The sequence below is a fragment of the Histoplasma capsulatum genome, genomic scaffold (assembly GCF_000149585.1).
Source record: "Histoplasma capsulatum NAm1 scaffold_4 genomic scaffold, whole genome shotgun sequence".
Classification (NCBI taxonomy): Eukaryota; Fungi; Ascomycota; class Eurotiomycetes; order Onygenales; family Ajellomycetaceae; genus Histoplasma; species Histoplasma mississippiense.
The window spans coordinates 1,452,665-1,479,434 of NW_001813979.1; the positions used below are offsets into that span (position 1 = coordinate 1,452,665).

A 26,770-nucleotide genomic window follows, 5' to 3' on the forward strand; every position below is an offset into this window, starting at 1 on the left:
GTAGCTTTGAAACTACGTCACACGACACATGCCACCCCGTGCAGTTGCGGACAAGAGCGTTTCAAAGATTTTTTCCGTTTCGTCACCAACTAATTCTACATGACTCGCGCTGCTCCCCACTATTTTACGATATTAATAACGTTCCCAACCAAAGCAATTTGCTCCTCTATCCCCATAATCGATACATCACACAACATGGCTCCCAAGCAACGCGTTGTCGTACAATCCTGCCCAGTGAAGAAGCGGCAGCCGGAATCAGGTCTTTATCAAATCTACCACACCATCACATCTCCTGATAATGCATCCATTGTGAGAAGTGTGCTGGTATTCGGGGTAAGCTTTCCTTCAGCGGGATAAGACGTGGAGCTCCTTTGGACATTTTATGAAGTTGAGCTTCGGCTAACAAATAAATCATCGCTTTAGGCCGCTGTCGCAATCTTGCATAGCAGTCTGAGTGAGCTGCTTATTCCTCAGTAAGTCTATCCGCGGGAATTTCGGGTCACGGTGGTTGAATTCATGGTGCTGCTATTTTATACCCTTCCCCAATTCATGTTTGCATTGCACAGAGACAAAGGGGGACATATGCTCGAACCATCGGTGAAGGGTCGAAATTTCTGAGAAAGCCAATATCGGCATCATATCCCTCTGCCGCAAAATGCATCTTTCGCTATGTACGGTCCTTTCTAACATCTCCTCCCTCCAGATTGTAATCGAACCACGTTTTCGCCTGCTTTCACAAACCCTCCCAAGCCGTGCGAACAAATATGTCACCCGTCAGCACGCCTTCTGTCCCATGACGAAACATTTGTAAATGCACGCGCATGGAAACCGATTGAGCGGTTGGCCATGGATGGATTTCCTGAAGAGAGCCACTTTTTTCATTGTTGGATTGCATTGTACGATAAAATATATATATGACCTATGTTGAGCGGCTGGATTTTCCCTTGAGACTCAGAATTCTCATCTTGTTTTTCTTTCCTATTATGCTATTACCCCTTCGAAAAAATAATAATAATAATAATAATAATAATAATAATTACTGCTCGGGGGCCATTGCATACCGCTCAGCCCCTGGTTCAGGAGCGCTACAGCGGTATGAGCGGCAAGAGGAAGACATCAACCTCGGATCCTGTATTGGCAAGAGAAGCGAAAACAACTCGGCATATCTCCAGTGTAGATCCTTGACGCCAGGTTTTCATAGTGAATTTTATGGCGCAGAATGGAGTATTTGTTTGATATCCATATACATTATACAATCGTGTTTTCACATTGTTACCCCCACGAATATTCCAAATCCCTCATTCATATCTGCTTTCCGACTACGGAGTTCCATTTAACATGGCCGCAATAACCTGGCAGAACATAACAAGATTGATTCTGTTTCAATTGCAAAAGTTGGACCACGCCCGTCTACGACTTTCTCTTCACCTCAGCATCCCTCTCGATCCACTTCGCCGCGACATCCTTCCACATGCTATTCCACCTAGACAAAGCCGGGCGGCGCTCGATAATATCCCCCATTGCCCATGCTATTCTTGCCCGGTCAAGTGACTCGGAGACCTCGTCGTCAGGACAAATGATGTAAAATTCACCCTTGCCCATCTTGTCATACAAATACCCTGCAACCTGCTCGGGCAGCCATGCACCCTTTGGTCTTTTGGCATCAGGCTCCACACCGGTATTTCCGGTCATGGAAGTGTATGTCCAGCCAGGAACCAGGAGGTGTGTAGAGACATTCTTGTTCGGGAGAAGATCGTGACTGAGATGCTCTGCAAGGGATTTCACGGCGGACTTACTAGCGTTGTATGCTGGATTTTTGCCTGGCGGGTTTGTAATACCTTGCTTTGAGCCAGTGAGGATGATGGCTCGCGGCTCGTCGGCTGAGGCAGTAACTACCGGGATGAATACAGAGAGCCCGTTCACGACGCCCATGATGTTGGTTGAAAATGTCTAGGGTATGTGATGCACATGTATGTCGAATTAGCAGAAGGGCCTCCACAATGGACCCCGCTAATATAGAAAGCTACTGAGGAAGAATACGAAAACAGACCTTCTGAAAATATTCCGGATCTCCCCACGGCATCTCAGGGGATCTCGGCTTGAAGCTTGCGCCCGCATTGAGCATCAACAAATCCACCCCGTTAGGAAACGTCTCCCCGACTTTCTGAGACAGGTACTCCCAGGAAGCCAGGTCACCGACGTCCATGACATGCGTGAGTGTCTTAGCTGTGGGGGTGTCACCCAGGATCGTATGGGCATAGGCTAAGTTTTCGGCGTGGATATCTACTAGAATGAGGTTCATGCCATGCGAGCGGCAGAGCTGGGCTACAGCGAATCCTATCCCGCTGCCCCCGCCTGTAATCAGAGCGGTTGCATATGGACGGAAGACGGCAGTCATGTTTGTGGGATGAGATGACAGAAAAGCTGTCGAAGAGAGTAAAACGTAAACGACCTTGGTTTTATTTACGCGTGAGCACACGGAGGACTGTAGAAGAGATGAGAGAAATGGCTTTCTGTCTCCCAAATTGGATGATGTCATCCTTGAGTAGTAGTTAAGCCAATGCTTCGATACTAACCAACTATTCCAACGGCATATCAAAAATACGACTTCATTCCGCGATGTTACAAATAACTATACGTGTCCGATGCTAATACAAGAGAATACTTTTATCACTAATAACTTCTACGAACTCTTTCCTAAGTGGGAAAACGGCCTAAAATCAAAATCAATCCCAATCTCCAGTCTGTTTAATAAATGTGCTGTACATACAATAACTTGAATCCATACCACTCACTCTATTTACATTTTAGTTACAAGGAATCCTCTACTCATGCCGCCTCCCACCCCACTAAATCCAATGATGGTTACGCTATAATGGCTCGAATTTCTTGTGAATGGAACAGCAAAGTTTCATTTGTCACTCCTGAGGTATGTAAATTGTTGGAAGGCTGGCTGACAATGGCAACCAACCATCATCACATTGATTCTATGAGTAATTAATATCGTACACAGTCCATCTATTGATACAAAAATTACCTTCTAAATGGCTCAAAAATCCGAAACTCCCATGTATAAATCTAAACTCCCGTGCTTGTTGCAACCAAATCCCGAGCATCCGATATATTTGGTATTATTATACACATTGCGATATTCGACCTCGTCAGAGTAGGAGGCGAACTGAACAAGCCCGGGCAATCCTGTTCAGATACGTTCATTACTTGCCCGCATACAAATCCTGGTGTACCGATGTTGCACCGCCGTTTAGACCGGTTCGTAAAGCTGAGTTAAAGAATTATTCCTCTCGATGCAAGCGCACCGTTCTCCGGACGTTTGACATGACGAGAAAACTTAACAGTCACTCGAAGAGAATACATATCAATTGACACAAGTTCCACATCCACCAAATCACCTATTTGCATGGGTGAAGCTGTCTTGCTATGGGTGACTACACACTGTAGATCGAATGGTTGTAGTCTACCGTAGTATTCGTCCCAATCAGCACCAAATTCGTACGGCGCATCAAAGTTCTCGCCCTGGATGATACACTGAAAAGTCTGTGGTAGCTTTGCCGCCTTGAAATAAAAGGACCGGAAAAGAGCCTGGCAGATCCAGAAGTCACGGGAACGGTTTTGCGCTTGAGTCTTTAGACAATTCTGCCAATCAGAGCGAGCTATATATTGATCAATATCTGCTTTTTTGAACGGGAGGTTTTCCATGGGAATTTCAGGCATGGAGACTGATGATGGTTCATTTGCCTGCTGGCAAAGAATTGCTTCTATTTGCCAATGGGCAATGAGATCGGTATATCGTCTGAGTGGGCTTGTGCACCTCACGTATTGATCAACCCCAAGTGACACATGAGGTGTTGGAGTCGACGACGAAAAGGATCTTGGAAGCCCGAGATGGAACGTGTTGGGTATTTCTGTTGATGCGCTATCCCTCACGAACGGCGAGTATTCTGGGTGATACCACGTACCGGCAAAAACTACTGGAACTTGCCGGTCCTTGAGCCATTGGCCAGCAACCTCGCCAGCCAGTACCATGACGTGGTTGACAAGATCCTCCTTTGTTGATTCCATCATCTCAAATGGGTCAGTTACTATATTGTTGAAATGAACCGCTGGATCTCCAGTATAATGATATGCAATGGTTCTATCGACAGAATGCATTGAATTTCGATCCCTTCCACCATATATTCTTGGTTGGGACTTTCGGCGGGATAGAAATTCTAGAGCACCTTTATCCACTCGTTTCTCACGGCGAGCTGCCATTAGCTTTTCTAATGTATAGAAAATTGATTTATGCTCGTCACGGATATCATTTTGAGCTTCTTCGGGAGGTTGCTCTGGCAATCTGCCGTCGAATGATATAGTCAGGGAAGGGGCTTCCTCTCTATTAATACCAAAAAGTTTTCGGACCTTATTTGGAGTGACGTATATTATATTCTTGATATATCCGTTAGTTATATTGGTTTCAAGTATATCCCCCAGCATGTTAATCTTCGCACTGAAAGTTAAAGTTGGGCGGCCAGGAGCCAAACTAAAATATTTGTGGACGAGAGCTGGAGGTAGCATGGAATATACTCGTTCGGGGGAGTAAAACGATCTCTTGAATTCGGCGGCTCTTTTAGCAACTATATGATCGGGAGGGACAAACGCAGACGGGTTGGCAACATGAACATGAACCCAGTACGTATCATCAGAACCGGGAATAGGCTCGACGGAAAACCCATCATCGATTTCTGCCGCGTGAACATCATCAACACAGAAGACAGGAAGATCACCCCAGTCTTTCCTTAGAGCCTCCATCGTATCTGAAAGGTTGTCTGGTCCAAGATTTTCGCAAAATTTGTTGGATTCCTCCTCTATCATGTCTGCAGTTCGGGAAATTCCATGGCCAGGAAGTGCCAGTTGTTCGTAAAGGACATGGAGATTTTCCCATGGAGTAAGGACACCCATTTCTTGCAAAAACAAATACCCTGTTGGCGGCGTCAAACGCAAGTCGTTGTAGAGGCCGATAGCGCGAAGGATAGTAGAACCCGATGTGCTCAAAGTCCCAGCCGTCATGAGACAGGGAGGAAGCATCCACATGCGAAAGTAATCAAGAATAATTTTGTCCGTTTCAGAAAATGTTTCGATTTCATCTTTGGAATAAGAACTTCCGTTTTCATCAACAGAAGCTAACGTTTTTTTCGCACTTGGCCCTACTGAGAAAACCATTGTTGGCGATCTAGACTGCCGGCTTTTGTGAATGATTCGTCGGGCCTTCAGGATAAACATCTCTATCGGATGTTTACCATTGTCAAGTATGGTTTCCCCTAAGGAGAGTTTCTTCATCCGATTCTGGTATTCTCGAGTCCAGCGAATGACTGTGGCGACCTTCTTGGCTTCATCTTTCGGCCGAATGGTATATGATTCAGTGAATGGTCCAATCTTATTAGGAGTGATGAAAAATGATAGGCGACCTATTGCTCTTTGAACAGCCCATCTCTGTGGGATTGCCAATTGGGAAGGATCAAGTCCAAGAGCCTTTTCTGCAATTTCATCTAGGGTCATTATGGGAATATGCTCATCAGCAACAAGTTTATTGTATAAGTCGTTCAAAACGATTGCATGAGTGCGATGGAATTCTTCTGCTTCAGCACTGAAGCCCATCATTAACTCAATAAGGTGAGCACCGATAGGACGTGGAACACCGCCCTCTTCTCCTAACTGGGACAGAGCGGCCTTTTCGACTCTTCGTGATGGAAAGTAGGGCAAAAGTATTTTCAACATATCTAGTGTCGCCACCTTGCTAGCGATAAATTCCGTTTTGGTGAGGCTTGTAGAGCGCCATTTACCTCTCATTGTATAAAACTGATGCTGCATTTCCAATGACCGTACGTATATTGCCAGCTGACCATCTGAAAAACTTGATTCTCTAGTTTGTGTGAGCTGTTGAACAATCTTATAGATAGCACGGTGGAAGACTCACGATTTGAGAACAACCAAGTCTCCAGGTTGGAGGAAGCGCGAGCCCGCATCCTCATCGAGAGAGTGGCGGTATTCATCCATGTCAAATAAATCAATATTGTCCGCCTGGCTCCCCACTCCGTCCTTCAACATATCACCTTTAAGGGTTGTTCTGTTGTTTCCATCGCCAGGTACCTGGATTGGATCCATTTCATTGATCAAGTGCTGGTTCCTTTGCTGCCATTTGCGAAGGTAGTCATATATATCACCATCGCCTTGTAATTCGGCTTGCGATATCTCGGTTTTGAGCAACGATTCCCGGAGGGCGTTCGAAGAGTAGGAAGAAACCTTACACAGAAATTAGCAGCCTTGCTCTTACTAGATGAGCGAAATACTACATACATATTCAGAGTGGTGGAAACCTCGACGGTACGACCGGGGAGTATATCGTAGATTATATGATTTCTCAGCGGTGGCATTTGAAAACGAGGTTATTTGTAGCGCACTTGACCGTAGCGCTGGCTTGTGCAATGCCCAGAGGCAGACATGAGCCTGCAATTTTTGTCCATTTCTAGAGGAAGATATAGAACTTCTCAGCCGCGCTGGAGAAGATAGCATCATCAAGAAGACACCGAGGAGAGAGCGGTGCTGGACAACAGACTGGCAACCGCTTGGTGCAGCGCTGCGTTCGCTTTCTCGAAAATCGAGATCGGGCGTTTTTTATTGGGTCGGATTAACTTTATTTCCCGCGGCAACGCTAGCCGGAAATGCTAGTGACTGGCTTGGCGTCTGTGGATGGTGTCCATCCTTGGGATCCTTGAAACTGAAGCTAATAGCTAATCATGCTCATTGCTCTCAGTCAAATAGAACATTGGTGATCAACAAAATATACAACACTCTTTATTTTGATGGAAAAGGATATTTTCATCCACTTCTATGCGTGGAAAAGCCCCATACCCATGGAACCTGTTATATGATGCTCTATCGAGGGTCCCGCGAAATAAGTACCCGAATTCCATGAGTTATATATACTCTTCGGACATTTCTCTTAAAAGCTCTGATACAATGCAGATTGTTCACCATATTCTGATGAAACATGTGCCAGAGAGGGCAATACAACAAGCCAATTCAGAAGGTTTTTCTCACAACTCGTGGCTCATCGTGAAATGGATGATCGTCTTTGAAAGCCACATGTATAAGAAAAGACATTTCGCTGCTAGATTTATATTCTAAAAATATCATCATGATGAAGCAGCCAGATTTTTGATTCAAACCAAAATCCTCTGTTCATTGACTTTAGTGATTCTCTTCTTAGCTACAGATGAGATCATAAGGTTTGATTGAGAAAGAGGTAAGAAGAGCCGACCGCGGGCAAGAAGTTTTATCCACGAATGAAATATAGCAGTTATCAGGTGAGATGGGTTATTGTAATTGTGTTTTGACAAAGTATCATTCCACTCTTCTCCAAATGCTCGATAAGGGAGCTAATTTGATATACTCGACCTGGCTCTGTTTTTACCACAGCCTACGAATCTACTTCTGTCGTGGCATTCTCTCACTTCATTGGGATAAAATCGCTGCATCAAAGCTGTTTTGGCTCTAGATGCAAATATATTGTTCGGCAATACACCTTCACACCAGATAACTACAACAGATTTTACCGCCCTAAAAATGGAGCGAATGCATATGGGATGGATACTTATTGCGCACAACGCTTGACTAGCAAGCTCTACGGGTGGCCTCATAGTTAATTAAGATTTATCTACTTTGTTCTTATCGTTTCTGGTAAGTACAATTTCCACGAAAAGACCTGTTGAGAAGTGTAATTGTAATCTGCGAACTTTGATTCTGAGCATGAAATTATCAAATTTTGTTCGAGGTGCAAAACGACTCATTGTTGGTGAGTCCACATATATCGCTCCAAGCTTCAACTAACTGAGAGCTTCTCCAAGGCTAGACCATTTCGAAAATCCAAACAAACAACTGATATGAAAGCAAAACTGAAACCTGATGACCCAGCAAAGAAATGCCGGGCGGGATCATTCTTGAGGAGACAGTTTCAGCTAAATTCCAAACTCGGCCCACCTTTTCAAAGATCTCTGACTTTGTTCTATTTCATTTTTTTTGTCGGCCAACAATAAGGACAATAGGGCGTATTGAATGCCCTCGGATAAAAATATCTCACCTCTAAACGAAGAGAGTGTGTGTATTGGAAATGTCGAAGAATATATCATGATGATATTGTCGGTGTTTCAGAACCCCCTGGTTGAATGTGGTTGTTTGGCTTTTAATTTGTGGTCGGTACAAGGATTCCACTGCTAAGAGTGTCACTACGCGCTGTGGTGGGTTCATAGGACCGGCGCCCCGCCGGGACTTTGGTTACTGCCTCTGACTCCAAACTTCGGGTTTGCGTTCTGGCGCTTCAAGCCGTACGTTTACTATTTTTAAGAGCTCCTCACGTCCCCAACCACAACATAGGGACCGGGGCTTGGTGCCTGGGCCCTGGTACCAAACCCTTCAGGCCCCTGATTGGCTATGGCGGCGCATCTTCATACCTCAAACGGGCTGCAGTACCTTGGTGATGGATCAAAAGCTCTGTAGCTCCTCGATACCGTGATTCTAGATGACTGTCGATTATGGGACAGATCTCTAAGAAAAGTAAAAAGGAACTGTCTAGACGATATGATCGACATCACATCGTTCGACAAGGCAATCAATCAACCGGATCTTTGGATATAAAAGAGGCATGGAAACCACGCTCCATCTCGTTTTCTATCGTTCACAGCGATCAATCAACAAACTGAAAAAGATTTCTCTTTTCCTCCTTTCTCTCTCTTTCACGAGTTTCCTATTCTGTTGCCTTTCAAGTTTCATTTCAAACTTCTTTTGTCTCCCTCCTCTAATTTTTTGAACCAGCCTTAATAATTTTCTATTTCATTCTGATCCTACCCTCGCTTGTCAAATTCCATATCTATAGGCTCTGGAAAGCCATAGTTTTATCATCCATTGCTACTCATATGGATATTTTTTCAAAACGAATAACTTCGATAGCTCTCGCGATCCGGCCACTTCACAACGTCACGATCCTTATTTTTCCTGACATTTCCCTTGCCATATTCCGTTTACATACCGGCACACCTTAGCATACACAAGATGGGTTCATCTCACGATGGCGCCCTTGGAATCACGTTCAAGGTCGTCCGTGTCCTTCAAGCGGTCTGCTTGATCTCGGTCATCGGCATGACAGCCAACTTCATTTCGGACATGGTCAAGTCCAGCATTACTCCACCCCAAGTGCTCGTCGGCACACTAAGCGTGGTAGGTTCTCGAAAATTCGCAAGATCCCGTTGGGGGAATGTTTACGTTCATGGCGGCTAATGACATACATGCAAACTTCTAGACATGCATTGCTACCCTGTACTGTGCAGTTACTTTCATCCTCTATCTGGACGGGATCCTCCCTCTCATTGCCTCTGCAGGGATGGACGCCCTTCACTTGATTGCTGTAATCGTGATCGCAGTTGTTGTTGGGAAGCCACTCTCCTATCTCAACTGCGAATTGATTGGCAAAGTTACTGAATCCTCCGGTTTTGCCTTCACCACGGCCTTGCTGAAAAATCTTGACAAGGACGGTGGTAAACTGGGTTACAGCCACTGGGTCGGAGCTTCCAAGGGATATTGCCTTGAGATGAAATCTATTTGGGGCCTTAGCATAGCTCTTTGGTGAGTTTGCAGTTCCCCGCTCTGTGTGCAGTGGAGGTGGCAGTCACGCATTGAAACTGTTTTACATGTGCCAGCTTCAACTAACTTCACTCGACAGCATATTGTTTGCATTGTCAGCGACATGCATGATCTTCTTGTGGCGCCAGTCGCAGGAGAGGGACCCAAAAGATATCGAGAAATGAAGTCTAGGAGGGTGTAGCTGTTGCATTAGACAATCGGAACTGACAGAACCGGGCAAGTTACAAGGTGGCTATCGAAAACAGGAGTTGGCTTGATCAATTTGTTGCGGAGGAACAATTAATATTTCGTTCTTTCTTGTAATGGCGGTTATTTCTCAAGCACTGTTTCTTCTCTTCGGGTTTCTTTTCTTGGTAGGTGGAAATTTGCTTTTCTGATTGCCTGCTGTTCTGTTCTGTTTGTTCAGGAGAAGAAGCTGTAGAAGTACAGCACCCACGGATGACAAAAGCAAGTCGGGATAACTAAAGATTCTTGAAGTTATGTCTGTTTATGTGTTTTTCTTGAATGATTTCCAAGGCAGTTTTTGCTTGGCAAAGAGCCGACAAGAGTAGTTACCTGAGATTTCTTCGCTCTCCTTGACCACAGCAAACCACGTTATCATATCACCGTGAGTAGTTTCATCGCGCAAATATCAGATCCTGGGGCAACTAATATCGTCAATCAACTTGGCTAAGTCGCATACCAGGCTAATTCTTTCAACCACCACCAATATTCTAGTAAAGAAACCTCCTTGTTCTCAGTGATAGTTTACTTCAAACCACAGATATGGCTCCTCCTTTTCAACCTAAAGTGGTGCGGTTTTTGGTTGGCGCCAACTGCTATGGCAGAGGATTTTATGGTCAGGTAACTACGTCCTTCTACTTGGGTGCTTGATGATTCCTTCACGGTGCTATATACCACGCAAACTGAACTTTCGCCGATTTCAAGTTCTTTTACAACTCCTGGGTGGAAACATACGACCACCTTTGCGACAGTTACCGAAAGCAGATGGTGGTGGACGACAAGGTCGCTCTCGTGGAAATGCTGGAATTCAAATACGACGATACGAGAAGGTATCTCGCGTTGTTGGACCAAATTTTCCGCGACAGCGACGCCATCATCTTAGCGTTCGATGTCACCGCGCGGGAGGAGCTTGATTTGATCATGCAAAATCATGCAATATTCCTTCAATTTATGCGTCGTGAATCTACTCCACGGACCTGTTCGATCCCTGTGGGACTGATCGATAAGGACGCATCGGAAGAAATTTGCCAAAAGACGAGTTTGCAGACACCTCTAACATTTACCTGCTTCCCAAAACTGCCGCCGGAATTGCAACTCGCCATCCTTCGTGCAGCCCTGAAATGCCCTGATCCTGTCCCGCTCCCCATGGCCCATATCCGGGGGATAAACTTGAACATTTTGAAAGTGTGTAAATTCTTCCACGAAGAAGGGTCTAAAATCTTCTGGAAGGAAAATACGTTCATGCCGCTCAAGCCAATGACTGTGGTCGCTGATCTGGCACGGGTAACCATAACCCAGCCACGGGCCGTCACCACAGCCGAGGGCAATGAGTTTGCGCGAAGACTTGGGTGCAAATATACTGAGTTGTCGTCTAAGGACCACGAGCCCGTTATAGAAGTGGTTAAAGACCTTATTCGTGAACACAGAGCTTGGACCGAAGTGCCATCAGTCGAATCTGATAGTCTGTTTCCAGCGGAGAGTACCAATCCAATTCCAATCGCCCAGCCAAATAAAAAGGAGTCCCACCGCAGGAATCTGAAAAGGGGGTTTTATTTGTTGGTGAAATCTTTTAAAGAGCGGGCGTCACGCAATTTTAATTGACGTATCCAAACACGATATTACCAAGCTCTAGGTCTGAAGACTGAGGTGGGCGAATTATAAGACAAAAAGACCCATATATATTTATTTCCCAGAACAAAAATTAACTATTATTTCTAAAATAGACTCGCCTAATATATACAGCCGTACGAATAGAAAAAGTTTTGGCACCAACGAGATCACTGCCGTGATGGAAGGATTGAAAGGAACACCTCACTCCACTATCGCCAATGCTCTCCCAGCCTTGAGCAGACCATATAGTGGCAACCCGATGCTCCATGCCCACACTCCAGTTCGCAGATAGCTGAGACCTTCCGACTTGACACCCATATACAGCACAGTGTATAACATCCGGGCACCAATATATTCAGCAGCAATCGTGTTCAGATCGCCAGCAGGGAGCTTCGCAACATTTCCTGCGATCTACAGTATTTTCGAAATGCAAAGTCATGTCAGCCTTTATCCCCTCTTAAAGTGGTTTTATGTCGAACAGCCTGGAACTCTGGGGGTTCAGCGCTTCATTGAAAGGTGCACATACCATTGCCGCGGCAAACAAAGGAAGTGACTCCAATGCATTTAGATGCGCACTGCGCGCGCGAGAGAGTTTATTCCACGTATCTGCGGGTAGGCGAGCCTTGAGTGAGGTGAAGTGGTCTCGAGGCCTGTGGCGGAGAAACAAACCCACTTTGTTAGCGATCCATTCCGCGGTATATATGTAAGGATGAGAGAATGATCCTCAATATTTCCCTCGGGGATGACTTACGAGACGTTGGATATCTGTCTCATTGAAGCCAGTTTAAGGATGTAGTATCCGTGAGGGACTAAACCGAGCATATAAGCTCCGGCGATCGAGTGGAAGGACCAGTTGTTTGGAGATTGCATGTTTTTTTAATGTAGTTGTGAATAATTTTGGGGGTTAGGGTGTTTCCCGCTTTACAGAGAAGGAGCAATTTGAAATCTTTGAAAGAATGAAGCGTGGTGACGATTGTAGCTGAATATCGAAATTAGGACCTCAGCTAGCAACTCAAGGCACGCATTATATAGCCCTCGCATGATGTTATGGATATATTCATCTTGGCGGTGGTATCCAATGCGCGCCGTTGTCAATGGTGAAGGATAACGTTATGCTGGTAACTATGCTAGTATAAGTTACGTCACAAGTTCATACTAGTTAACTAACATGGGTAGTTAGCCAGTTAGTATTGATCGTGAGTAATGTCCATTAATTAGCTTTTGCATGATGAACGAGAACAGGCGTTTATCCCCGGCCTTACTACACTTGCATTTTCAGATAAAGCCATCTTACAACCTTTCTCCTTGCAAAGATGAACATTTGGAAATCGCGATTTTGTTTCAAGGAGACCCAGTTGGTCTGTGCGTTACACTACATTAATTAGGGCTGAAATGTCATGTGACTGTGAGGGAAGTTATCAACGACCCCCAAAGAATTGTTGCTACGAGAAGTTAGGTTACCAGCACATGCAACTCGAAATTTTGATGAACATATGTGATAATCTCTGTCGTTGATTGGTTGTACAATAATATCTCACTCTTTAAATGAACTGCAATTTTGGTGGTGGATTGGGTGGAGCTTTTGATCTCCAGATCCGGATCCTGTACTTGCCCTGATTATTCCTGGGAATACGGGTAACTAGTGGCCAAATGCAATGCCTAACTCGGCGATGATAGGCCACGGTCTGGACTGTAAGGTAATGCAAGCGAGGTGTCTTTCGAGACCCAAAAGACCACACCTTGGCTTCGCGAATCCCCCGCATTGATTGACATGTTGCGAGACGTAATTGAGGGTCCAATCTACTAGTACATGACACTCATTAACGAACACGTTTCAGTTGATGTCACTTCTTGACCTTGAGCTACTAAAAAAAAAGACTTTCATTGTCCCCTCTACTATCTGAATAGTGCAGCGAATACCTAAGAAAAAGAGTACCAAGTGCTAGCCTTCCTACGCTGGATATATATGTGTGTGACGTGTTCCACACATATCAAGCGAATGTATCTCTTAAGAAGAGTCCCCTAGGAAGCACCTGTTGATCTCTATACGCGTCATCCGCTAGCCTATCTCTGAGGTGGAACTCCGTTGACTACGATCATACAGGTGGTTGAGGACTCTCTCGGCAAGACCTATGGGCTATCCTCAAACTCTGTGGATCTGATGGAACTCTACTTCCCATAATCGCCTTGAACCAATGTTAACTGAATGTGCCGCGTTACAGACACATATCTCCTTAAAGACTAAGAGAGAACATGAATCAAAGTCTGGAGATCCTCACGATATTCTCTGAGAATTGACCGATAACTGATACAAGCGAAATATCTAAGTCGCCCTTCTTTCGGTGAACACGCTGACTTGAGGAAAGGCATTCAAACAGCGGAGGAAGAATCTACGTTCGGAATCCCTTTTTACTATCTATGTATGAAAAGGTGCCTTCAATAGAACATATGTTGTGTGTGTTCGGCCAACATCAATTTTATTCAACCCCAGCCAGGCATCGAAGAAAGAAGAAACAAACAAAGATAGCAACAGCGTAAGAGTCGATTAATATCTTTTGTCCTTGATCATATCCAAGGATTTTTGGGGACATTGATAAGTAATATCTCCTCCCTCGTCTCTCCGTTAGGTGACAATCGATGAGCTCATTGGACAAGGTAACTATGTTGCACAGGAACCTGAACGTCTGCTGAGAATGCCTTTACCGCGATGCATGGTTGGTCGGTTATACCCTTCCGATATCACAGTTACCAAGCCATGGATCGCGCAGTAGTGTCGACTGGGGCGTTGTTAATTAGAAAGGGTTGGGCAAAATAAACACCAGCAGGCGTTGTCGGGATTCCCTTGGAGGTAGAGTAATCGCACCAAAATATAGTGCCTAACGATAGCTCTTGTTTTGAGACAAAAAGGAGTACCGCGTAAGATGTGAAGACTTTAGTAGCATTAAAGAATATGGATTAGCTATTCTATTTGACTTAGTCTATGGCTACCCCGGCAAGGAGCCTTGGGAATCGATCTCTCAACGATACAAATAGCTATTCGCTGTTCAACTTCTGGTTTTAGCCCTTAGAGCTCATGCGATGACAGCGATGAAATGACAAGTTTCGGTGGAGGGGGTAGGCCAAATGGTTATGCTGTCTCGCTCTGTCACAGATCAAGCTAGTTCTTCGTCATGTTCCAGGTGCTCGCGTGGGTCACTTAGCATCCTGAATTCCTAATCCATTGAGCGTGAAGCGACTCGTAAATGGATTTACCTCCTTACATGTAGATGGACAAAGTAAGAAACCGTGACTGGGTGGAAAAGGGGGAGGGGGGTCAAGCAAGACCTATCTTTCCCGGATAAATCAAGGGCTGGAATCGATGTCCGCACGGCATATTTGTATTCCAAGGCAATGATAGGCCGATAGGAATGAAAGGTAAAACACACATAACTCCATCCTAACTAAATCTCGGTAGATTTACCCACCACAGGCAAAAACATGACAACAAGAGAGTTGATACGTTGAATCCACAGTTGCCAGACGATGCTGGGGTGAGGCGGCGACGGCTGGCATTGGGCCTGCAGTTGTTGTCCAGCCTCGGCCTGCTGCAGCATTGGGGAATCGGGTCAAACCCGCAAACCCCTCGTTCGCATATACATTGACTGTACAGTACATACAGTATGCATTGCTTCAAGAACAGCAAGCACAAGCAAAAGCACACGAAAACAAGGCCTCTGAGTTGGAGTTGGGGGGCATAGCCGTAATATTTAATTGAAAACTGCAGAAAATGATGTCGATGCTCATTACTCAGTTTGCCCCTAAGTCAAATAAATCCTGATGTGCCTTTTCTTCATTGGTAAACTGTATATTCTTATCGTACATTTGTTGTTCTCAATCCTATGCAAGGCCTTGCCTAATGGCGCCCGACAAGTGGCCGTTTGGACGGGCGTGAAGTGTACCGTTCAGTGTCGATATAACCTTTAGTTACTCATATATATATATGTACATGCAAAAATGGAGCAGTTGGTGTTGTGTCCCATAATCCCAAAGCATCAGGCCGTTTATTATTACTTTTCTCACTTCGAATGAGCAAGCAACGAAGATTTCAATATCAGAAATTCCAGATATGTCAGAGACGGGCGTCGGGATGGCCAGCCCTGATCATGAGCACTTTATGAAGCTTAGAGAAGCCAATGAAGCCTTTTACGGTTTCGTCGAGGTGATTTTTCGTTAATTTGCTTGTTTAATCCCAGATCCAATTCTCCTTGACCCGCTGGAGAAAGCATTTGAAAACTGACGGATGTGGGGGGAAAGGGATTGCTCCAAAAGATCAAAGACCTCGAATTAGATATTGACGAGAAGAAAGTACGCCTAGAAAAACAGGAGGATATGGCAAATATGTATCATCAACGCTCCAGAGAAGCAAAGACAGAGTTGACCAAGCTTCAGCAGAATATGGTAAGATGTCTTTCACAGTCGCTGGATATATATACTTTACAAACTTTTGAAGAGTTGGGCTAACTGTATGTGTGTCTGATATCTAGGAACGTAATGCATTTGTGTCCGTTTTGGTTGATGGAGACTCGATGAATGTATGGGACTTTACCGCGTTCTCCCTTGTGGATTTTAAAAACCTTTAAGGGTCATTGGATCTCGTCAATGCTGATACTATCCTGTATTGCAGTTTTTGGACGAGTTTGTAGAAAATGGTGAATTAGGGGGTCAAGATGCCGCTCGACGCCTAATCCAACATGTTTCGGAGTACGTACAGAATGAATTGGCTGATCTTCGCCCTGACCTCCCTGTGGTTGTCCGTGTCTACGCAAATTTGAAGGGATTGAGGAGGACATACCAGGAGGCTCATATACTGGACGATGAAAATGAGTTTGAGCTGTTTGTTCGTGGGTTCAACATGGGCCACCCCCTATGCGATTTTGTGGACGCTGGTGCTGGCAAGGAATGCTCGGACGAGAAGATTCGAGGTCAGTTCCTATTCTTAGGCATTTTGCCTTTCATAAATACCCCACCGCCATTCTATGGAAGAGAGAATTTCCCAGTTGATCACTTTCAATATAGAAACTTTCAAGTTGCACGCCGGCAATGTCCATTGCAAACACATCGTGTTTGCCGGCTCCACAGATAACGGGTATGCCCGGCTACTCGGGCCCTACAGCAGTACTACAGACTTCTGCAAGCGTGTGACGATGCTCGAAGGACCGCCGTTCGAGAAAGAGCTCGCACAGTTGAAGGACAAATACCGTACTACCTCATTCCCGACGGTTTTCCGTGACACGAAACTTCCTCCAATTCGGCGAGTTTCATTTTCCGCCACGCCAATATATGAACCGAGTCCGACAAAATCGCCACCAAGCTATGCCTCTGCCGCATCCTTTAGCAGTTCGCCCCCGGCGTATAACGGGTCTCGCCCATCCACGCCGGCACCAGTTGAGAAAACGCCGGGATCACCGAGCGGCGCCAACGGACCAGCTTGGTTCAATGGTAACGGTACCGTGTGCGGGGTGGCGGTTCTGAAAAATAAACATGGGCAGAGAGTCGACTCTCCAATTAAACCCTCATCAAGCATTGTTCAAAGTCTTAAATCGCGAAAGCTCTGCAACCCATACCATCTTCTGGGCACCTGTCACTTTCTTGCCTGTAAGCATGAGCATGGCGAAAGGTTGAACGATAAAATGATGGAGGCTTTGCGCTACGTAGCGCGACTGGCGCCGTGTCCTTCTGGTTTGGAATGCGAGGACGAAAATTGTTATTCTGGCCATAGGTGTCCGAACAATCCTTGCCACCGACCAAATTGTCATTTCCCGAAGGAGATGCATGGAGTTGACACGAAGATTTGTAAAACCTGGAGTGTGCAGTAGTGTTGGAAATCAGTAGTTCCAGTGTCTCATAGGACTGGAGATATGGTAATTTGACGGGTGGAGTTTGAAAGCTTTATGCTGCGTTTTCTAATGGCATTTCCGCGACGAAGGAACGATCCTTACAGCCACGGTTTTGTCGACAGTGGTGACATTTTTTTTTTCTCGATGCATGGGTGGCAACGAATTTGGTTTGACTACTTTAATTGAATTTGCGGAAAGTGTACCCGGTGTCAGCGAATGGTGGTTAAACGAAATGTAGTTTGTGATGTACCAGACCGATGTTGTGTAGTGGAAATTGACTCTGGTTTTGCGGATGGTTTTGTTGCTCTGGCTGCTTGATTCCGTCTTCTAGCTCCGCGCGATGGAAGGCTTTGAGGAAAAAAAAAACAAAACAAAACAAAAAAAAAAACAAAACAAACAAACAAAAAAAACAAAACAAAACCAAGCCCTGATAGTTGTTTTCTTGTATCAACAGAACTGGTCTGGAATCTCGCGCCCAATAAGGCCCAAGAAGGTGCACCTGTGAATGTTAAAAGAATAGCCTGAGTGATTGGCAATGCAGCCAGAAATTGCATTGACCACCAGCACACGGTGTGTCAGCAGATCTATCTCTGCATTCCGAGAGATTTGGCCTCGATTCGTTATGTTCGAAGGTTTCCTACATGAAGAGGGCCCCATTGTTACTAGAATGCGACTTAGGCAAACTGGTCAGAAGTTGACAAACAGCCCAGGGCGTGCGCTGGCCAAGGGAGCAGAAACTGCGCAACCTTATGCGTATCCACGTTGTGATGTACCAATGCCAGGCTCAAGGCAGGGTTGTTGGACAGACCATCCCTGGCTGAATAGCATTATCCATCCGGAATAAGATATTACAAACTTGTTCGAGGGGCAGAAACCAAGTTGGAATTTGGAAGACGAAAGCATATCAGAGCAGATATCAACACTGTGGTTAGCTGCGGAAGTCGATCAAGCCCCTGAACTAATAGTTAGTTACTGGTTAGTACGGCAGCCTTTAGACGGCCTTTACTAGACTTTGCACTACGATGATGCTTATCTGAGCCACTACTTCTCCGCATCTCTCACTCAGCACTCTGGCATCCAAAGGCACCAGCTGCAACTGTTCTCCATGCATAATCATGTTGACAATCCTTCGACCAATTGCAGCGCTGTATATCTGCTCGAAGCAGGGAGATCAAGAACAATTTTGCAACTGGTTGAATTGTCGATGTAACATCCTCTGTCCTGTTTGATGACGGCCAAGAGAGGAACTAGGGAAGATATGGTTAAACAGCCGCCGATTTGCAGGAAAGGAAAAGTTGCCATTGACATAACATGAGCGATCTGCAAACATTGGGTCCTTGGCTGGGGACATCATGCATATCCAGATGTTTATAACCTTGTTCAACCGAGACCACTCGTATCCTATCTATCACCATTGTTCCCCTCAGCATGAGTCCTCTGCGGATGCTGGAGGTACCGAAAGAAATTCCTTTACAGAGAAACTCTAGATTCAAATTCCCCTAGAAAACGGTGCTGCTTCCGCACCTCTGTTTCCGGTTCTTCATTTCGCGCGCTGCTCCAGCGCTGAAAAGGGCTCAGTCGCAGTGTTGGTGATTTCGCTTCCATTGGAAAAATTCAACATGAAGGCAAGTCTGGCAAAGCAAACAAATTCATAACAAGTTCAAATTGTCTCTGAAAATGTGACGTATTAACTGAGAAGTCAAATTTGTAGGCATTTTCTCTTCTTTTTTTTGCTGGTATCTGCCAGGCTATCAAGCCGCCGCGCCAGCCTCATCCGCCTACTGGAGGCGGAAATAGACTTCTGAGCTATAATGAGACCGTTCTCAAAAAGGCCTTTGCTCCCGAAACCATCTCAGTGGACTGGGTCTCCACTGACAAGGACGGTCAATATGTATATCAGAAATCGGATTCGACTCTTGTTTTGCAGCATATCGCTACTGAAACCCAGAGGGTCTTGATCGATTCTGACCAGGTGCCAGATGATGCCCATGAATATTTCCTCAAGCCAGACCTATCAGCAGTTATGTGGGCTACCAACTACACCAAGCAGTATCGCCATTCCTATTTCGCAAACTACTTCATTCAAGACGTTGAGTCTGGAGAATTGACTCCCTTGGCCAAAGACCAAGCCGGCGATCTGCAGTATGCTGCTTGGAGCCCTGTTGGAAATTCAATTGCATACGTCCGTGGAAACAATTTGTTTATCTGGAAGGACGGTACCACTACGCAAATTACTTCGGACGGAGGTGTTGACACCTTTAATGGTGTCCCCGATTGGGTCTATGAGGAAGAAATCTTTGGCGATCGGTATGCGCTTTGGTTCTCCCCTGACGGGCAATATCTTGCTTTCCTACGCTTTGATGAAACTGGGGTACCAACATATACAGTTCCGTACTATCTGGGCAATCAAGAAGTGCCTCCGTCCTACCCAAAGGAATTGGATATCCGTTATCCAAAGGTGTCTCAAACCAATCCCCGAGTCGAATTCCTTATCTTAGACATGAACTCCCTCAAAAGCAAAAAGGTGTCTTCCGAAGCATTTCCCGCGGATGACCTAATCATTGGTGAAGTTGCGTGGGTCACTGAGAAGCACGAAGCAGTCGTGTTCCGCGCTTTCAATAGAGTCCAAGATCAAGAAAAAGTTATTCTGGTGCATGCTTCCTCTGGAAAATCTTTGGTAGTTCGTGAAAGAGATGGCACCGATGGTTGGTTGGACAATCTATTGTCCATCAAGTATGTCGGCAAGGTTCAAAACGAAAAAACCCAAGGCCATCACAACACCTACTATGCAGATATCTCTGATGTGACTGGATGGGCACATATTTATTTGTTCCCCGTGGAGGGAGGTGAGCCGATCTCATTGACTTCTGGAGAATGGGAGGTCACGTCCATTGTTAGCATCGACAGGGAGCGCGAATTGATCTATTACCTTTCAACCAAACATCACCCTACAGAACGGCATCTGTATTCGGTGTCATACCGCACCTTGAAAAGCAAACCTCTCGTCGATGACACAGTCGCAGGTTTCTGGTCTGCGTCCTTCTCCTCCAAGGGCGGATATTATTTGCTCACCTACGGTGGCCCAGACGTTCCTTACCAGGAACTCTTCTCTGTTGATTTCCCTAAGCCGCTTCGAGTGATCACCAGCAACGAGGAAATAGTAGACGCGCTCAAAGAATTCAAACTACCCAAAATCTCATTTTTTGACCTCTCCATGGAATCCGGCTTCAACCTCACTGTCATGCAGCGCCTTCCAGCAAACTTCGACCAAAGGAAGAAATACCCGGTCCTCTTCACCCCGTATGGTGGACCAGGAGCTCAAGAGGCTAGCAAAGCCTGGAAGGCGCTGGACTGGAAAGCCTACATCGCATCCGACCCAGAGTTAGAATACATCACCTGGGCCGTTGACAACCGTGGCACGGGCTTCAGGGGCCGCAAATTCCGCGCAGCCGTCGCCAAGCAACTCGGCCTACTCGAAGCGCAAGACCAAGTCGCAGCTGCGAAGGTCATAGGTAAGAATTGCTTCGTCGACAAGGACCGTATCGGCATATGGGGCTGGAGCTATGGCGGTTATCTCTCATCCAAGGTGCTCGAGACTGACAGCGGCGTCTTCTCCTTCGGTATGATCACCGCACCCGTCACTGACTGGCGCCTGTACGATAGCATGTACACCGAACGCTACATGAAGACCTACGAACTGAACGAGGCGGGATATAACACAAGCGCAGTGCGCAAGCCCGCGGGCTTTTCTAATATCGCGGGCAGTTTCCTACTGCAGCACGGCACGGGAGACGATAACGTGCACTTCCAGCATTCTGCTGCCCTGACCGATATGTTGATGGGCGGTGGGGTGCCACCTCAGAAGATGGTGTCGCAGTGGTTTACGGATTCTGACCATTCTATTACGTATCACGGTAGCTCTGTGTTCCTGTATAAGCAACTGACACGGATGTTGTATAGGCAGAAGACGAGGGATGTGACGAAGGGGCCTGAGATTCATCAGTGGAGTCGAAGGGATCGGAATGGCCTGAGATTTTGAATATGCTCTTTTCGTATCCCTGTTGTGCAATATGTAAATATGGAATATCGCTGGTTTACGGAACGGTGGCTTGGTGTTGGATATAGAGCTGCATATCCTTCTGCACATAATGCAGGAATGCTTCTTTCTACTTCTATAGATATTACCACAGGCATGCTTCGCTCTCTCCATGTACTTTCTTCACACTTGATAGTGTGCACTCTGCTTGCTGACAGACGACTGCGTTTAGCCGTATAATATATGTATTACTGTAAATACTGGTAGTTATATATCCATTGATCTTCTTTATTTTAAAATTGGGTGTATCACTGCCATCAATATATCTCATAGGCGGAAGGAAAAAGCAACCTCCAGTTTTCGTTTGGCAGTCCTTAGCCTCTATAGCGCTACAGACAGTTCTGTGAGCAGACAGACATGCAGAAATCTCGATATTATTAGTTTCTCCACTCATATATCTTGCAGACAGACAAGGAGGTGAGCAGATTTCTGTTATAATGTATATATATATCTGTATGAGAGTGTCATCCTTGAAAAGAGCTTCAACATCACTCAGTCACCCTTTAATTCCTCAAATCCCCGACAAATATGAATATATCACTGAAATCGGGAGTCGGGTGCTGAATAGAGAGAGAAAAGAATTATAGAAAGAGACCATAGCTAGATAAAAGCGTCAGGAAAAATGATGAAATAGTTAACAATACAAAACTTTTTTAAGTTAATTGTTTTAAGAAGCTCGGGCATTTTTCAATTATTGCAATGAGAAATTTCGAGATCCAAACCCGACTATCTTCATTGACCAACGAGTGAGGGCGAAACACATTATAATTCCTAGACGTGTGGATATCCAATACTCAACTTTCTAGGAATATTATATACAAATCTTCTTTATGGAGGAGGAGCCCAGGAAACTCGGGTATCTGCATATCTAGACAACTTATCTGTATGTACAGGTATGTATGTTTTACAGAAACGTATGTGCAACAGTTTAAAATAGATAATGATAAGGGAATGAGGGCAAAGTAAAAGAAGCCCGGGGCAAAGGTGAGGGGTGGGGGGACGAGGTTGAGACCAGCACTGGAGGGGAAAATGAGAATGAAAAGAAGATATCTATCTATATCAATATATAAGAATGGAATGGAATGGCCGCTCAGTAACAAAAGAAACGTGTAATGCAATAAACCAAACCCAAACCCAAACCGAGAAGGGGAAAGAAATAAGAGAAAAGCACATAACTATATACGATCCCTCATCCATCCACTAGGGGGCTTCCCTCCCAACGTATCCCTGCCCGCTGTTCTTTTATTTCTACAGTCATGCCTCCTTCCCCACAGCTCCGTCACCCCAAAGTTCCGTCACCCTATCCACATCCCCCGCCCCCTCCCCGAACACATTCGCCCAATATCTCCGCACCCTCTCGCAGATCCCCTCATGGCCCTCCCATGCCTTAAATTTCCCCTCCAACTCACACGCAACCCACATAATCTCCTCCCAGAACGCGCGTTCTACATCATATCCGAAGCGCGAGAGAGTGTCTCGCGCCACAACCCATGCGCGGCCGTCGCTGCCGTCAGGTCTGTAGGTGGGCTTTGTCTCGTGGGTTTGGTCGAAGACGGTGGCTGGATTGAATTTGGGGAAGTTGGCGTGGATGAAGGAGACGCGCAGTGGGGTGGTGTTGCTGGTGCTGTTGCTGTTGCTGTCGCTGTGGCGGTGGTTACTATTCATCTTATTGTGTGAGCTTGTGAGGGTGGTTTGGGAATTGCGATACTCGTTTGAGGGGTCGAATTGGACCATTGCGGAACCTGCGATGTCGTTACCGTCTCCTTTCACGTGTCCGATTGCCCTGACGGGTTCGCTGGTGGCGTAGAACGGCTCTCCCGCGGCAGAGGCGGCTTGGAGGAATGTTTCCTTATCACCTTCGCCTGGGGCACCTTGTGAGAGGAGCGGGAAGTAATGTGAAGGTCCGTAGTAGTTGTAGTAGGTGGAGAGGAGCAGGGTGATTTGGTGTGACTTCTTGGAAAGCAGTATTTGGCCGGTTTCCGACGAGGCGCGCAGTCCCATAGATGGGATTGGTAGTTGCGATATGTTGTAGTATAAGGGGGATACGGTGGAGATCCAGAAGTCGGGCCAGGTGACCATTCCAGTCATTTTGTAGGGGTTTGAGTTAAGGTGCTCTTCAGGCTTGTGTAAAGGGAAACAGTCTGCGTCTAGCCAGACAATTTCCTCGAAGGAGGAGAAAAGCATGGCAAATATTTTGAGTTGGTAGTGCGCTATCTCAGTCTTAGGCACTTGGTTGTCATAGCTGGCAAGAGAGTCGCCATCGCCATTTGTGGGAATAGGAGTGGCGCTGAGTATATCAGAAAGGACAACGCAGCGGCCGTTCAGTGAGGGAAGGACTTCGTCGCAAATGGTACTTTCGTATTCAGTACGGTCTTTGAGGAAGAGTTCGACAGGCAGGTTTGAACCGGTCCGGCGTAACATTCGCAAAGAGGAGACGAGAACTGGCAGATAACTGCCCCCCGCCGCATACACCACTCCGCGACTTTCCGGAATAACAATGGGATTCAAATCGGAGGACGACTTGACGTGTTGCAAGAACCGTGTATGTGCCTGCTGCATCTTAAGCACATCCTGCTCTGGCATGGAGATCAGGGAAGGACGTGGGGGTGGTTCGGTCGCATTGAAGCCAACCGCTCCCGCATTGCGATCTCGATGCGGGGACGGGCAGTCTGGCGCATTCTGCTGGAGGATCGGCAGGAGAGTGTGCCAGAATCTGATCTGGCGGGATTGGAGCGAACGGGCTTCGAAGGGAGATGGGAGGACGTCTGTCCTGGTATCCGACGATCTCCTGAACGAGCTAAATGAGAGATATGTGAGAAGAAGGAAGCAAAACGCGACCAGCGCTCTGAGCGGCCTGGCCAGCATAGTTTAATTAGCTAGTTCGTTTCCCCCGTCTTTGACGCAGGATAAACTGCAGAGAATCAGGGGCTGCGAACAGGACAAGGGAGAGCAGCGGTGGAGTTGAGATGGAGTCGTTGTCTCGTCAGGAACAATTGAAGCGGGTTCGGGGGAATGTGCCATCACGAAGCCGCTAGCATGGCTCGGGTGAGGTTCGTTGATCCAAGAGATCTGGCAGCGACGGTGACTCGTGAATGGAAGCGGTCCAAGGTCGCGCACTGACTGCAGGATGTGCAGGCGATGCTGGTGGTAAGTTAACTTATAGAGTTAAATCCCGTCAACCAAGATCAGCTAAGAATGCTTGGTTTTGTTGGTTTCCTTCACCAGCGGACGTTCTTTGGTTGTGGAGATAATTACGAGCATATTATCAAATTGTGGAGAGAAAGCCAACTACTGCGTACTGCGTACTGCGTACTGCATTCAACACGATACTTTGGAATTGTCTCTCGCAAGTACGGATCAGGGAGGGATCTTGTCAGGGTCTGGATATCCATCCATCGCTTACTATGGACTACTAGTTCTCGATGTATGCATGCCTATGCAAGTCAAGGCTCATGGGGATGAATGCCAGTTGGCGGTGGCTGGGGTTGGTTCTGGTCTAGCGCACCGCTCCCTGGCTTGACATTGTTCCCTCGAGATTGCTCGCAGCAACAATGGATGTGTTAGCTGCTTCACGTTGACCCTGGAATCGGGGAATGATGTTGACTGTTGACCCCTTTATCGGGTGCAGAAATTCTAGAAAGCTTATAAGTATCTGTGCTCGCCCGCGGTTTCACATCGATTTCGACAATCTCGACCACCCCTCTCATTTCCCCTTCTGTGTCTGAATAAACCGTCATTCATCTCCCCGATGATCGTTCAAGTGAGACTAGCCTGGTGCGCCCCGATGATGCTGGCTCTAATCCCTCCCCACAATGGCTGGTTGCTACCCGCCTCCAGCTGGGCCCATAATTTCCACCTCCAGCAGGCCCTCGCAAGACACAGGGTGTTCGGTGGACCGGTGCGACTAATTACAACTATTTTAACTTAAGGTCGGGCTACTGCACTTTTTTCTTATCAGCGGTGCAGCGCTCTAGCGGCCTCGACAGGGCTCCCCCATGCCGCAATGCCTGCGCAAAGGAGCGGGCCCAGCAGGTATCCGGATCACATGGGTCCAGCGTATTGAAGGTTGTTGCGTCCCTCTTGGGTTTGGAAATAAGACACTGTCAGCGAGCGAACTTTATTTCACCGCGAACTTGACGAGCCTTCGGGGAGTTCTAGTCGTTCCGGATCCACTTTGGTCACCGCTGCGGGCTTTGGAGCCCCGGAGAGGGCGGCAGGGCAAGTTGTTATAAATAAAGAGTGCGTGCTAAGCGGCTGGAGGAGTTTCATGATGCATCATTAATTAATCTCCTCGATTTCATTTACAAATAAAGGGAGGCTCGATTCTACCCTGTTTCTTTTTCTTTCGCTTCTGCGAGTTAAATTCGAGTGCTTTTGAGAACTACAGGAAAGCAAAGAGTACGTCAATTGGCTTCACCATGTCTGCAGATCTCGAGGCAGCCAGCAGTGAGCAACATGCTTTTCTTATGAACGAGACTGTCCATTCCTTTTCTTGGAAAGGTGTGTCTGTCACAGTCAAGGACCGCGAAACAAAGAAACCGAAGGCTATTCTGGAAAACTCGAACGGCCATGCCAACCCAGGTCCGTATTTCTACATACATTTCACGTGCAGGCGCCGAGCAAGTTTGCGTCACTCAACCTCGCGGAGGAAGCGCTAACTCGATCATAGGGGAAGTCGTGGTCCTGATGGGCCCTTCTGGCAGTGGGAAAACTACTTTGCTGAACGTCCTCGCCCATCGTGACTCGGCCTCTGGTGCTGAAATTGAAGGAGAAATTCTCGTCAACGGACGGAAAATCGACCTCGAGACATTCAGGAACATAAGTTCCTACGTTGAGCAGGAAGATATTCTGGTGGGAGCCTTGACAGTGGAGGAGACCTTGTACTTCTGTGCTCAGCTATCCCTTCCCAGGTGAGTAGGTTTTTTGTACCTACATGCCCAATTGGAATCATATCCTAACCTCTCGTTTGAAGCTCGGTGCCGAAAAAGGAACGCTTGGAACGTATCTCCACCCTTCTAAATGCATTCGGAATACAAAACCAGGCCAAAACCTTAATTGGGACCCCAATTCGCAAAGGCATTAGCGGTGGCCAGAAACGCCGTGTAAGCGTTGCTAGCCAACTGATCACCTGTCCGAAAATAATATTCCTTGATGAGCCGACTAGCGGCCTGGACTCCACAGCAAGCTTTGAAGTGATGTCTTTTGTACAGAAACTTGCAAAGAAAAATAAGGTCGGTTACGAACAAACACTCGGGCGCGGGACTCTCAAATT

General features: G+C 46.5%; 10 protein-coding genes across 10 annotated transcripts in view; 6 read left to right on the forward strand and 4 right to left on the reverse strand.

The window, feature by feature from the left end:
• Window positions 1–195: 195 nt before the first annotated feature.
• On the forward strand, window positions 196–710 carry HCAG_04442 (predicted protein; the record flags this gene model as incomplete). The annotated part of the gene is made up of 3 exons (XM_001540552.1): window positions 196–333; window positions 424–473; window positions 704–710. 3 exons carry the CDS (start codon window positions 196–198, stop codon window positions 708–710), a joined length of 195 nt encoding a protein of 64 aa, XP_001540602.1.
• A 700-nt stretch (window positions 711–1,410) lies between these two features.
• Window positions 1,411–2,398, reverse strand: HCAG_04443 (conserved hypothetical protein; the record flags this gene model as incomplete). The annotated part of the gene is made up of 2 exons (XM_001540553.1): window positions 1,411–1,950; window positions 2,051–2,398. 2 exons carry the CDS (start codon window positions 2,396–2,398, stop codon window positions 1,411–1,413), a joined length of 888 nt encoding a protein of 295 aa, XP_001540603.1.
• An 817-nt stretch (window positions 2,399–3,215) lies between these two features.
• On the reverse strand, window positions 3,216–6,500 carry HCAG_04444 (predicted protein; the record flags this gene model as incomplete). The annotated part of the gene is made up of 5 exons (XM_001540554.1): window positions 3,216–3,280; window positions 3,318–3,671; window positions 3,978–5,920; window positions 5,975–6,300; window positions 6,459–6,500. 5 exons carry the CDS (start codon window positions 6,498–6,500, stop codon window positions 3,216–3,218), a joined length of 2,730 nt encoding a protein of 909 aa, XP_001540604.1.
• Window positions 6,501–9,105: 2,605 nt separating this feature from the next.
• HCAG_04445 (predicted protein) lies at window positions 9,106–9,874 on the forward strand (the record flags this gene model as incomplete). Its single annotated transcript, XM_001540555.1, has 3 exons — window positions 9,106–9,270; window positions 9,353–9,675; window positions 9,793–9,874. 3 exons carry the CDS (start codon window positions 9,106–9,108, stop codon window positions 9,872–9,874), a joined length of 570 nt encoding a protein of 189 aa, XP_001540605.1.
• Window positions 9,875–10,458: 584 nt separating this feature from the next.
• On the forward strand, window positions 10,459–11,455 carry HCAG_04446 (predicted protein; the record flags this gene model as incomplete). Its single annotated transcript, XM_001540556.1, has 3 exons — window positions 10,459–10,536; window positions 10,621–11,199; window positions 11,390–11,455. 3 exons carry the CDS (start codon window positions 10,459–10,461, stop codon window positions 11,453–11,455), a joined length of 723 nt encoding a protein of 240 aa, XP_001540606.1.
• Window positions 11,456–11,727: 272 nt separating this feature from the next.
• On the reverse strand, window positions 11,728–12,396 carry HCAG_04447 (conserved hypothetical protein; the record flags this gene model as incomplete). The annotated part of the gene is made up of 3 exons (XM_001540557.1): window positions 11,728–11,937; window positions 12,053–12,176; window positions 12,278–12,396. 3 exons carry the CDS (start codon window positions 12,394–12,396, stop codon window positions 11,728–11,730), a joined length of 453 nt encoding a protein of 150 aa, XP_001540607.1.
• A 3,235-nt stretch (window positions 12,397–15,631) lies between these two features.
• HCAG_04448 (predicted protein) lies at window positions 15,632–18,223 on the forward strand (the record flags this gene model as incomplete). The annotated part of the gene is made up of 8 exons (XM_001540558.1): window positions 15,632–15,724; window positions 15,835–15,963; window positions 16,050–16,097; window positions 16,190–16,487; window positions 16,582–17,160; window positions 17,507–17,526; window positions 17,857–17,895; window positions 18,113–18,223. The coding sequence occupies 8 exons, from the start codon at window positions 15,632–15,634 to the stop codon at window positions 18,221–18,223; spliced, it is 1,317 nt and encodes a 438-aa protein (XP_001540608.1).
• Window positions 18,224–18,830: 607 nt separating this feature from the next.
• HCAG_04449 (hypothetical protein) lies at window positions 18,831–21,441 on the forward strand (the record flags this gene model as incomplete). The annotated part of the gene is made up of 2 exons (XM_001540559.1): window positions 18,831–18,854; window positions 19,114–21,441. The coding sequence occupies 2 exons, from the start codon at window positions 18,831–18,833 to the stop codon at window positions 21,439–21,441; spliced, it is 2,352 nt and encodes a 783-aa protein (XP_001540609.1).
• A 1,311-nt stretch (window positions 21,442–22,752) lies between these two features.
• On the reverse strand, window positions 22,753–25,021 carry HCAG_04450 (conserved hypothetical protein; the record flags this gene model as incomplete). Its single annotated transcript, XM_001540560.1, has 3 exons — window positions 22,753–24,352; window positions 24,620–24,639; window positions 25,004–25,021. The coding sequence occupies 3 exons, from the start codon at window positions 25,019–25,021 to the stop codon at window positions 22,753–22,755; spliced, it is 1,638 nt and encodes a 545-aa protein (XP_001540610.1).
• An 895-nt stretch (window positions 25,022–25,916) lies between these two features.
• HCAG_04451 (conserved hypothetical protein) overlaps window positions 25,917–26,770 on the forward strand; it is a gene marked incomplete at both ends in the record, with an annotated part of 2,528 nt that continues 1,674 nt past the window's right edge. Inside the window, 3 exons of the mRNA XM_001540561.1 lie at window positions 25,917–26,079; window positions 26,168–26,408; window positions 26,471–26,729. Of these exons, the coding sequence (XP_001540611.1) occupies window positions 25,917–26,079; window positions 26,168–26,408; window positions 26,471–26,729 (663 nt within the window). The remainder of the gene's footprint in view (window positions 26,080–26,167; window positions 26,409–26,470; window positions 26,730–26,770) is intronic.